The sequence below is a fragment of the Musca domestica genome, unplaced genomic scaffold (genome assembly GCF_030504385.1).
Source record: "Musca domestica strain aabys unplaced genomic scaffold, Musca_domestica.polishedcontigs.V.1.1 37, whole genome shotgun sequence".
Taxonomy (NCBI): Eukaryota; Metazoa; Arthropoda; class Insecta; order Diptera; family Muscidae; genus Musca; species Musca domestica.
In genome coordinates this window covers 7,928,636-7,941,155 of record NW_026712321.1, presented here as the reverse complement: position 1 = coordinate 7,941,155, position 12,520 = coordinate 7,928,636, and the positions used below count along the sequence as shown (strand labels likewise).

Here is a 12,520-nt window from a genome sequence, read left to right as displayed (position 1 = left end):
GGTACCGAGAGATTATAATTTGGAATAATATTAACAGCTGTCGGACGAATGGCTTAGAAATGACAGCAGTCTGAAATGTTGTTGCAGTTCGGCAACATTTTTTAATCGGGCGCCACCTTTATATAAGAAATACTGAATAAAGGGGATTTCCTTTAAGCACTCTGGCGCTACTTATTATCCTTCAGTTTGAACGATTATAGACGGCTTTCATTTACTGATTTTATTAAACTCAAACATGGGCTTATTCAACTTGGTTATAGAAAATTTTCTATTGCAAACCATACATGGAACCTATACATCCCGCAGTTTGGAATAATATTGGCTATATTTGTGGACGAAATGAAAATGTCTCTAGCTGGGCGCTACCTTCATATGGCAATATTTTTCTATACATTACAGAATTCTTAATATAGGACGCCACCTCTATGTGGAAACTTAAACTATAATCAAATTATTTTTTTCGAACATTTCCATCGATTATCTCAACGGGACGCCATCGATAATATAGGCCGTTATTGCGATCTCTCGAAGATGATTAACATTAAAAACATATAGCGTGTATTGCTCCAGAGCTTTTTGTAAGGGAAAAATTATTGGAATATATATAATATTGGATTTTTTTTGGAAAATATTTTCTACGAAGCCCCACCTGGGCGTCAGTTTGAAATCAGTGTTTTTTAAAAGAAGATTTTTTGTACACGACAAAATTCCAAGCATATGGCGCCATCTCCATGTGGCACCAGCACCAAAACTCAAATATTGCAATTTTTTGCGAACATTTCTATGACGTTCTCATGTGGGAACCACCTTCCAATGGGATAAAGATTTTCCATTTTTAACAAAATTTAGGAAATAGGTGCCCTCTACATATGAGAATACCAAACCCTCTGTGGTCATATAGCTGTGGTTTTATAGTTTTTTTTTTTTCAATGCACTTGGAAGTTACTTACATTGGGCGCCAATTTTATTTCAAAACAGACAGCACTAAAACATAAACATGTGTTAATGTTTTTCGGAGAATATTTTTTAAACACTGGGATATTCCTAACTAGTTGCCACCTTAGTATGGTAACAATTCGAGAATGTAGACTTACAATTGGATATTTGAACAGGATATTTTATATATCTTGAGAAATGCCTGCAATAGAGCGCCAACTTCATGTGGGTGTTATATTATTATTTAAGAAAACTTATTTTAGAGAATCAGTACTGGAATGTGGACCCATTTTAATACTGGTCATTTTTAACATTGGGCGCCACTTTTGGATGACAAAGGCGCCACTACGTAAAAAGTACTGAAGTTTTAGTTATTGGAGAAGTGGCATGCGAAAGAAGTCTCTATAGCTTATTCTCTCTCTGTCTTCCCTCTTTATAAGTTTTAGCTCGATATAATTTTTATCTTCGGTAGAATCGACTAAATATCGAATGTAAGCGTTGAACACCAGTTGTTTCTATCAAAATTGTAATTTTTATCAATCTAAAATGAGCATGCAGAAATAAATTTTGATCGATATTTTTTCAAATATCGAATGAGAGAATTTCCCCCCAACAATACAAAGAATTCCCCTGACGCCTTCGGTTAAATTACTCCCATAGCTGTTTATCTTCGCCAGTTTATGAAGGAAGACATTGCACAAGTTCTGATATGGCCGTTGGCCAGCTATGGGGTATCTTAAAGAAAAAAATGGTATTTATCTTCTTTTTTCTTTGAAACAGTTTTTTTTTATTTTAAATACAGTTCATTTAGATTCGTATTTTTTTTTTTCTTTCTTTCTTTTTTTATAAAAATGCAAGTAAATTGTTATACAATTTCTTATAATTTTTTTGTTTCGTTTTTGTGTTATTTTTAAATATATACCTACTAAATTAGTAAATTACATACATATATACGATTGGTAATTGATATTGATTTTGTTTTTGTAGTAGTTTTGCTTTTGTTAGACAAAATATTTGTTTTTCTTTTGTTGTTATTTTGAACAATTCCATTGCATTGGAGACGAAGGTAAGTACTCCAACGAAAATGAATCACAAATTAAATCAGAAGTTTCTTGGCAAAATTTATTTGTAAAAAAAAGCAACTGAGAAATCATAATAAAAATAGTTTAGGTGAAAAAAAAAACTGATTCGTTTCTAATACAAAAATGCAAAAAAAAAAATATTTTACACAGAATTTTAATGCATTACAAAAAAATAAAGAACATTAGAATAATAAACATCTAGCAATATAACTTAAAACTAAATTTAAAAAAAAGGAAACTAAAGAAAATCTATCGATATTTTGTTTTTATAGAAATGTTGACTGTAGTCGTTCATTGGAGAAAACAACGTTTGAGAAAGACAAACAGTTTATGCAAAGAAATGGTTGAAATTCTTTCAAGCACATAGGGCATGCTCACAATAACAATCGTTGGGCCTTTCATTTTCATCATCAGAGAACAACAAAAACAATTGGCAGGAACAGTTCTCGCTTGAGAGACCATAAAGTAGGATGAAGGAGACTCTGCAAGGCTTTTACACTTTTGATGGGATGTACAGGACAGTAGACAGGCAGCATGATGTGGAACATGTGACATAATTTGACGACTAATAAAATGCAAGATCATCGACTTGCATGATGTCCATCCAACCCTCATCGTCGTCATCATCATCATCGTCGTCGTCATCGTCATCATCGCTATCGTCGTCGTCATCATCATCATCCTGGTCATCATCGTCGTCGTCATCATCATCATCGTCCTGATCATCATCATCCGCATCAGCATTGTTGGCACGGCGTCTACGGCCACCACGTTCATCAGGAATAATATCAAACACTGGAAGAGAGGGTATCAGAAAAATTATTTCATTTCAAAACACTAAATTTTGAAATTACAAAATTAGAATACTTGTGACGCGATGTGACCAAAATGATTCGAAATTCATTTGAGTGAATTAACCATTAACCAGATTTTGTACAAATTTGGGTTTCATTCATTCGAATTTGTATTCAAAATTTGACAAATTTGGGTTTGTACAAGTTTGGGTTTCATTCATTCGAATTTGCCTTCAAACCATTTTAGCCTCACAATTACCGTCCACTTACCATTGTTTGAGTCATCACTATCGGAATTGTCCTCATCGGACTCACACTCCTCTTCATCTTCCTACAAGCAGAGACAATAAATTTATTGCAATATCTTCCAAATCAAACAAATCATCATTGAGACCATTATTAAGATTATTGCCCACTGCTGCGCCGTTGCCACCACGGCCGCTGCCGCCGCCATTATCATTGCCCGCCAATCTTGCGGGCTCTAATGCTGCGGCTGCGCCAGCTGCTACCGCTGCTGGTACTGGTAAAGCCCGAAGGCCAGCGTCACGATTGTTATTGCTATTGTTGCCATGATTGTTGTTGGCACGATTTGGCTGAGAATGGGCAGGATGGTGATGATGATTATGGCTGCGGGGTTGTAGTAGTAAGGGACGTCTTGACGGATTGAAATCCAGAAGATTGCGATTGCCACGTAGTGGACCCAAACCAAGATTATTGTCCTGTGCTGCCGCTGCTCCTGCTCCTCCTCTTTCCCCACCACCACCATCTCGGCCAGCATTAGCATCGTTAACGCCGCCAGCAGCCCTGGGGCGCGGCACAGCATGACCACCGACGCCGCCATTGCCACTGGGAGCCGTCGTCACAAATAGGCCCAAAGACCCACTAACATCCTCTCTGGCAATGGCTCGTCCCATATCGCCGCTTGTACCAAAATTTTCATGCAATCTCGACAAGTTGCGTAAGTTCGACGAACCATTGCCTGGGGTCGCATTATCAATTTCAATATCACACACCTCTTCGTCCTGTTCGGTTTTCTTCATGCCGACACAATAGATTTTCACAAATGTCTCCGGTTTCGATTCGTACGATGGCTGATCCTCGACCAATGCTATCAGGCTACCATTGCCGCTAACGCTCAAATCGAACAGACTACGTTTGGCATCTATAGTTGCAATCGATGTATAATCATAGGCATCCAGCACCTTAAAACTCGTATCATAGCTTGTTGTATCATCAAAATCGGAACGATTTTCCATTTCCAGTCGTATGCCGTACATAACATTCAGCGGCGAAAATTTAATGAGGCATTGATCCAATACGGGTACGGTTTGCAGTAAATGGAATGTTCGCAAATCCCAGACTTCGGTATTGGAAATGATCTGAAAGAAATGGAAAAAGGATTAGATGAAAATAACTTAAATAGCATAGAATCAAAAAAATGGGATCAGAAAGGTTGGGAGAATAATCCGACCGCTACTCGTGGATTTTAAAATGGTATTGTTTGAAGGACTACCAGACCAATATTCGTGGATTTTTTAAGAACTTTTGGACCGATATTCGTGGATTTTTAAAGAATCCAAGAACCGATATTCGTGGATTTTTAAAGAAATTTTGGACCGATATTCGTGGATTTTAAAGAGCTTTTGGACCGATATTCGGGGATTTTAAAGAGCTTTTGAACCGTTATTCGTGGATTTTAAAGAGCTTTTGGACCGATATTCTTGGATTTTAAAGAAAGAAAGAACTTGGGCTGATATACGTGGATTTTAAGGAAATTTTGGACCGATATTCGTGGATTTTTAAAGAATCCAAGAACCGATATTCGTGGATTTTTAAAGAACTTTTGGTCCGATATTCGTGGATTTTTAAAGAACTTTTGGACCGATATTCATGAATTTTTAAAGAACTGTTGGACTGATATTCGTGTATTTTAAAGAACTTTTAGACAGATATTCGTGAATTTTTAAAGAATTTTAAAGTTATTTTGAATGACTAAAATCGGTCCGAAAATGATTTTGTTAATAATATTTTTTGAAGAATCCAAGAACGATATTCGTGGATTTGATGAATATATGTTCTAAGGACTATCGGAAGGATATTCGTGGGTATGTAAGAGTATTTTCTGAAGGACTATCGAATGAAAAATCGTGGTTATTTGAGGCTGATTTCAGAAGGTCTATCAGAAGGTTATTCGTAGGTATTTAATAATATTTTCTGAAGGAATATCGGATGAAAATTTGTGGGTATTTAAGATTATTTTCTGTAGATCTATCAAAAGGATATTCGTGGTTATTAAAGAATATTTTCTGAGGCCTATCGGATGAAAATTCGTTGATATTTGAGACTACTTTTTGAAGGTCTATCACAAGGATGTTCGTGGGTATTATGAGTATTTTCTGGAGGATTGGAAAACTTTGTAGAGGACTCTATAAATATTTAAAAAAGCTTCTCTACATTCATTTACGCATACCTCTAAACCATTTGGATGGAAAACACCAGATAAGGACTGATTCAATTTATCGAATTTGTGTATTTCTTTGCCGGAACGTACATCCCATAAAACGCCACCTAAAAAAGGAAAAAAAATTATTTTATTTTTTTAAAAACCTAAAAATTTCAATAATACAAACTTGATAAAACCAGTTCATCGGTGGGACAGAAGGTAGCACGATTCTTTGTGTACTGATTGCCCAATGTGGGAGTAAAGGTGGAAATCTTTTGACCCGTTCCAATGTCATAAATAGTGCAGGCCTGTAAAACGAATGCAAAATTTACATTAATTCAATTATATTTTCAAAATATTTCCAATTTCCCACTCACATCCATTAGCGTGCCAATAACTTTATCCTGAGATAGTTTACTAAATTCACAATAAAACTCATCGACAAATTCTATTTTCGAAATGAAATCATTATCCTTAACAGCCCACAAAACACTCAAAGGACTGCGCCATGACACAGATGTCAATACCAAATCTCCCGTACGATTCGACAGAATCGAATCAATTATATAGCTATGACAACGGGCCGAAAACAATTCTGTACCATGATTCATGTTGTAGACCTTGGCATCACCCTGATGTGTTCCAGCGAGCAGTATATCCGAATTGGGTACAATGTGACATGAGGAAAATATCACATCATTATAATCATTCGAACGTATTGTCTTCCATGGTGCGAAATGTGAATGAATAAAACGACGATTTAATCTTCTTGTATTGTAACCATCTTGTGAGCGGAAGAAACGTGTTGCCACATTTAAATTATCACCCAATATACGATTGGGTTTGGGATCTGGACACTTGTGTGGTGTCAGCAAATCAAATTGTGGACATGTTGTCATGGGGTTATTACAAAGAGCATGTTGATTGGTAAGATATTCGGTAACAATTGTGCTCAGAGTAACATTGTTGGAGAATTGTGGCGGTGAACTTATATCCATTACCATACTGTGGGGATCAACTACTGAAATTTGTTTTTGCAATGATTTGGCAGATGAACTTGCGCTGTTTAAGTTGCTGGCAGATGTCCCTGTTAAACTGGGTGCCACTTTTTCAGTCTTTTTCACAAGTTTGATGGGGGTGACTGTGGTCATTGATTGATCTTCGGAAAAGCTGTCGTTTAGTGCATCCTTGCCACTGGCCGTACAGTTTGTGGATGAAGTTACGCAATTTGATGTGGCTGTTGTTGAATTTGTATTGTTGCCACCCGTCCCTGTGGCACTGTTAATAGCCTGATTGACATCTTGCATACGGGATCTCAAACGATTTCGTGCAATTGAACTTGTCGGCATTACTTTGTAATCGAACGGAGATTGGTGGAAACTCTTCATGGTGGTCGATGGCAACTGTATGTTGGCTTCTTTTTGTAACATGGCCGCAGTCTGTGTTAGACCTTTAGATTCCAAATGGTCATATATCAATTGATAGAGCTGATGTTCGTTATATTGAATCTTTGTTTGGGCAATGACATTTGCCTTATGGATATTGGCCAGCGAAGGATCCAATTGATGGCTAAACGGTTTTGCTTTGCCGGAAACTTGTTCCAATAGCTCAAGGGCATATTTCTGGAAAATGACGTGTTCTGTACGTTTCTCTTGAAGTATGGGATCACGCATTAGAGTCTGTATCTGACCACTGGCAAAGAGTGGTAGTTTGCCAATGATTTGTTTAACTCGTTCCCATCTTGCCAGACCAGCTAAAGCACGACAGGCCATGCCACGTATGCAATCAGCATCAGTTATGGGAGTTTTTATTTGCATTAACGAGAGTAATACAATAATGCCGTTGTTGGAACAAACCGATTCCCAAACTTTTTCCACAAGTTCCTCACTGTATTTGTTGTTGTGTTTTGCCTTTCGCGATGAGCCGAAACATTTGATCAAAGTACTTGGTTCTTTCTGCAAAATAAAATAAGGGTTTAGACTTAAAACAACAAATTGTATTGTAAATTGTACTCCTACTTACCCTTGCTATGGGCGAACACACACAATTACACAGGACTGCCAATGCCGACTTTTGCACATCTGCATCAGGTACAATATCACCAGCTGCTGCACCCAAAATCGAATAAATTCCCGATGTTGTAACAGTTAAAGGCAATTCCAAAATATCACAATAGGTGGCATATACCCGCGGTATAACACAACAAATGGACAAGACATCCAAGGCGGAACGTACCGTTTCCGAACGTCCACTATTATTCCAATCATATGAAAAAGCTATAATCTTCAATAGCAACGTTATGCCACCCAACTTCAATAGTTGATCCACCGGTGACCAATGTGCCCTCACCGAGGTGTTCTCTTGTAAATTACGTATCTGTTCATTTATCTGTTCCATTGTTGTTTTTGTTGCCTTGGTTATATTACGATTATATTCACTTGATACTGGAAATTGTTGACACATAAAATTGTTATATTTATAGAATAAATGTGATTCCATGTAGCGTTTCAGGGCCACGCATACATGGCGTACAATTTGACGTGAGGCACATTCGACATCTTCGTTGAGCTCGTTATTTTCATCATCATTATTGGAAGGATTTAGGATTTTCAAAACTGATATCTGAAAAGACAAGATGGCACATTTTAATCGAGATTTGACGCAAAGAGAAAATATTTTTTAAAATCTTCTTGAGGTAGAAGCCTTTAAATAAGTCTCCTATTATACCTCTAAATCTTCGTAGTCCAATTAGACAGAATTATCTTGCCAATACATACCACATTGTACAGTTTTCTTAGGCCATCTTGGGCATCAAATTCATCCAACATAGCCTTAAACTGAAAGCTCAAACCAAAGAACATGGTGGCATGGCATTTGCCTGAATCATACGAATGTCCCAGAATCCATAAAGCATATTTGACCAACTCCGTTATAATAGGTTTGGGCATTGTACAAATTCGCTCCATGGCATCTTCCGAATATGCCAAATAGTAAAGGGTTATGGAAACACCGGTGGCAGCTATACTGGGACGAGGAACTTTCAGCAAGCGCTGGAAGAAGTAAATTCAATATTATCAAATTTTGGAATAATAAAAAAAAATATGACACTCACCTCCAAACCACCATGTGTTATAAAATCCAAAGCAAATTTCTTGTGACACAGCAACGATGCCAAATACTTTAAAGCTTCAAAGGCCAGACAGGTATCACGACGATCTAAATTTTCAATATAACCAAATATCAGCTGCATGGCATTGTGTTCAAAAATTAAACCCAAAAATTCCTGATATTCTCCCATTGTGGTGAGATAACGTAAAATTAACATTTGACTTGTTTCGGCCGATGGTGGATGTATGGGTATATACATTTTTTTATAGTAACGGCCACCACTGCCGGTGGGAAAAGCATCACGGCTATTTTCCAACAAAGTCGATAGATTGGAAGAATTAACAAAGGTATCCAAGGTGCTGCTATTTTGGCAACGTGCACTTGCAGTACTATCATCTAAACGTTGTGGTGATTGTGGGGCCGAATCGGCCATCCATGAGGGCAGTATACGTTCAACACCGGTACTTGAATTATTAAGACCAGCTTCACTTTCAATTGAGATGTTGATTGAATCATTTGTATTGTTGGATTTTAGGATGGCTGAAAGAAAATAATGGAAGTTTAATAGGATAATTTAAAATATGAACCAAGGATAAGAAGCTGTAATGTCGCTGTATTTTGGGGCATAATATACCTAAGGTATATGCTCTCTTCCATAACTTGAAAGAATGAACTAATTTTGCATTTTTTCGTTATTTTAAAGGAAAATTTGGTTATTGAAGTAAAATTTTTCACTCCTGCATATTCTGGAAAAAAGCTAAAGTACCCCTGGATAACACCTACTTTTATAAATAGCTTGTAGCATATGCAAACGCTTGATCATTTTCGGCACAAGTTGTGTATTCATTTCCCTAAAGGTCACAGCAATATCGGTAACTTCCATGGCGGCAGCCAACAGGCCAGTGGCATAACTTTGCAAAGGTTCAAAACTATCTTCTGCCCAGCCATAGATGCGATTTATTAAATGATCAAATTCAACTTGAAATACAGCCGATGTCTCCAGACCTGGCATAATGCCCAATATCAGGCGTAATGCCAAAATATTCAGCTCAAAGGAACTTTTTTCCACATTTTGGCGGGTAAAATAGTTATCGCGTAGATAATCATTGACAAGCTGTAAGAAATGCGAAAAATTATTACAAAACCCCTGATAATATGAAGCTAATTCAAACTTACCTTTTTCATAAAAATATCCTTGCGAAAAAGTTGTTTTAACAGAAACCCAAATTGACAACTGGGATCTGTACGATACGGATGACGTTCATCGAATGGATCTGGATCTTTGCGCATATATATTTCCTTTTCTTTTTCGAAAATTTCAGCCAATCTGGAAATAAATATTCATATTAAAACAAACTCTGGAAATAGCAAAAACAACAAAATTTCAAAATAGATTCTAATCAGTCAAGTTTCATATTGGACCTTAAGAAAATTCTTGGAAATAAAAATTGTCATTATTGTAACCTGACTATAACCAACCTAACTCTTGCCATGTACTTTTCATGCAATTGTCTTTGTTATTGATTAGATGAAACGTCATCTTAACGAAAATTATGTAGCACACACTCGCTGCTGTTAGTCATTACAATCGCACATATAACATTTATTTTATATCAACAATTCAATTTGTTGCTATGCTACTTACCTCTTCAATATTGGCACTGGATCAAAACCAGGTTGGGTGTGTTTCGATTCCCAAAACTGCAATACCTGAGGCATATCCTTCTCCTCTAGGTTGGGTTCAGATTCTTCGAAACCATAGAAGGGTTCAGCTGCGGGAGCATTCTCATCACCATTATCGGCATCCGAATCATTACCGTTGGCGGCGGGTTGTTGCTCAGCTTCATTGGCATTTGGCGATTCATCATTGCCATTAACAGCTGGTGGATTTTCGCCGTCTGCTTGTGCTTGCGGTACTCCCTGATCTACATCCATGTTTTCATTTGCCTGTTGCTGCTGCTGCTGCTCTCCATTTACCAAAGGTTCTTCCCCCGAAACTATCTGTTGTGCTGGCTGGGGTTGCTGCGATTCTGTTGGCTGTACATTATTTTCTGTTGTGTTATTGTTTGTATTTGCCTGGCGTTGTTGCTGTTGATCCCCCTCGCCCGCGGCTACTACTTCTTGGGGTTCCATTGTATTGTTTGTCATTTTTGTTGTTGTTTCTTCCGTTATACAGGCCAGCCACTAGGCGATGTTGTCGCCGTTGTCTTCACTCACAGGCAGTCAGTCACTCACTTTCGTTTTTTTTTTCTTTTTTTAATTGAGGCTTGATACCCTTTTTCCGCACACCGCACAATTAAAAAATGATTATTCGTTTCTAACCTAACACTCGCACTAAAAATTCCACTGTTTTTCTTGGCAATGCTTCACTGAACGCGGCACATGCACCAACCATCAACTTCTTCCACGTTTCTTAATCGAAATTGTGAAAAATTACAAATATTGCAAATTGTTCTCCTGTTATTTTGCACTTCCACCGATTTCTTCTTCTTGGTTTCTTTACCAACACGTTTTTCTTTTCGTTGCGTTTCGGGCCGTTTCGAGAAATTGCAATTGGCAAACCGTGTTCCTGCTTGTTTAGCGCAAATTGTTATCACTCTTTTGTTGTTACAACAATTGTACGCGTTTTATTTAGTTGTTTTCGGTATTAACTTTCCTTTTACACCTTCCTTTTTATAATTAAGGATAATATTTTTCTTTTTTGCAAAATCTACCATTCGCTTGCTTCGTCTCACGCTTTTTTTTCGCATTCTCATGAAATAGATTGTAGGGATCTATAGATCGCTTGCTTACTCTTTAATGTTATCGATTCCTATTGTCGATCATTTGTTTATCTTAAGGCTATGGCGGGTAAATCGAGTAGAGAATTGGTGGGTAGGAAGGAGAAATAAAACTCGGGATATAGTTGGCTTCTGTCTTCCACAAGGCGATTCTAGGAATACGACTACTTTAATATAATATGACTGACCACAACTACTAATTTTATATTTGCACTCGTGAAGAAGTGTTAGCGAAATAAAAGACAAATAAAGAAATTTGCTATGTCCATGGGCTTGGGATTTGTTTTTTCTGGTCTCTGATAAACCTTCCTGAGAAGTCTGGTTGGAGATCCTATCACCCATCCGATATTTTAATTGACTCTTATGTTGATTTAATTAAAGTATAGTCTTTTGTGTTAAAGTCATTATAAGCGCTCATCAATTATTAAGGTTTTTTTTCCTAACCAGTCTTTAGTGTTATTGAGCATGGAAAAGTTCAGGATGTATCAGTTACTATAGAGATCCGCTTTTTTATGACAATATTTTTTTTTTTTCAAACAGAAGTTATGAAATCTAGAAAAAAATCGTGAAATGTGGATATAATGTAAGAAATAATATCTGTCACTAGTGTATTTACTGACTCGCAGGCTTAAATGCCTTAATATGCCCCTGTAAGGACTACTAACAATTGGTTTGTTCCAATTTTTTTTTGATATCATCGAGGAAAAATCGATTATCGTAGTAAAAAGTTTTACATTCCTGCATTGTGGAAGAGAGCATAAACCAGTACTAATTGGCGTTGACATTTCTTACAGGGTTGTTGCACGGTACAGAAACAGCGATACCGCTGCTCTGTTCTAAAACCTGCAAGAATTTGCTATTTCTTTAATATAATAAAAATAAGTTTTCGTAGTAAACATTTTTACATTCTTGCAGTTCTGGAGCAAACCATTTGTGTTTTTCAGACTTCTTAAGGCATTTCAATAAGAAATTTGTTATTTTATTTGTATTATTTACATTTCTTGCTGTTATTTAATTCGATAACCATTTAAAACCTAATGTAAGCAAATTATCGGCAATGAAAATCGATATCATTGATTGGTAAGTTATTGATCTATAGATCCCTATATTTTCTTGCATGAGAATGCGAATAAAGGTGAAACGAAGCAAGCGAATGTTACATTTTGCAAAAAAAGTATTTTTTCTTTAATAAAAATTGAAAAAGGCTTATAGTTTGTTGCTGGTCCTAGAAATTCACTTTTCTCTTGGCCTTCTTGATACGCTTGTTTTTGAAAATCCTCGATTCTTATAACCCTAATTTTTCAACAGTTATATTTTGTTTACAAGCTGTCAATCAGTTTTGTTTTGATTCCCAAATTTTAACGTTATTTTTCTCCT

General features: G+C 36.7%; 1 protein-coding gene across 1 annotated transcript; it reads right to left on the bottom strand.

The window, feature by feature from the left end:
* Positions 1–1,744: 1,744 nt before the first annotated feature.
* On the bottom strand, positions 1,745–11,133 carry LOC101897860 (protein mahjong). Its single transcript, XM_005185286.4, has 12 exons — positions 10,009–11,133; positions 9,540–9,690; positions 9,147–9,477; positions 8,368–8,903; positions 8,033–8,305; positions 7,278–7,877; positions 5,633–7,210; positions 5,443–5,563; positions 5,283–5,380; positions 3,826–4,191; positions 3,083–3,143; positions 1,745–2,813 (listed from the first exon to the last, which is right to left on the bottom strand). The coding sequence occupies exons 1-12, from the start codon at positions 10,509–10,511 to the stop codon at positions 2,584–2,586; spliced, it is 4,848 nt and encodes a 1,615-aa protein (XP_005185343.2). The 5' UTR covers positions 10,512–11,133; the 3' UTR covers positions 1,745–2,583.
* Between the last annotated feature and the right edge of the window lie 1,387 nt (positions 11,134–12,520).

Excerpts from the sequence above, each read along its gene's own strand:
- LOC101897860 (XM_005185286.4), bottom strand. The coding sequence starts at position 10,511 with ATGACAAACAATACAATGGAACCCCAAGAAGTAGTAGCCGCGGGCGAG. Across the intron at positions 8,904-9,146 it reads GCTACAAGCTATTTATAAAA|CCATCCTAAAATCCAACAAT; the intron begins GTAGGTGTTATC and ends ATTTTCTTTCAG. Across the intron at positions 2,814-3,082 it reads TAGTGATGACTCAAACAATG|TGTTTGATATTATTCCTGAT; the intron begins GTAAGTGGACGG and ends CCTCTCTTCCAG.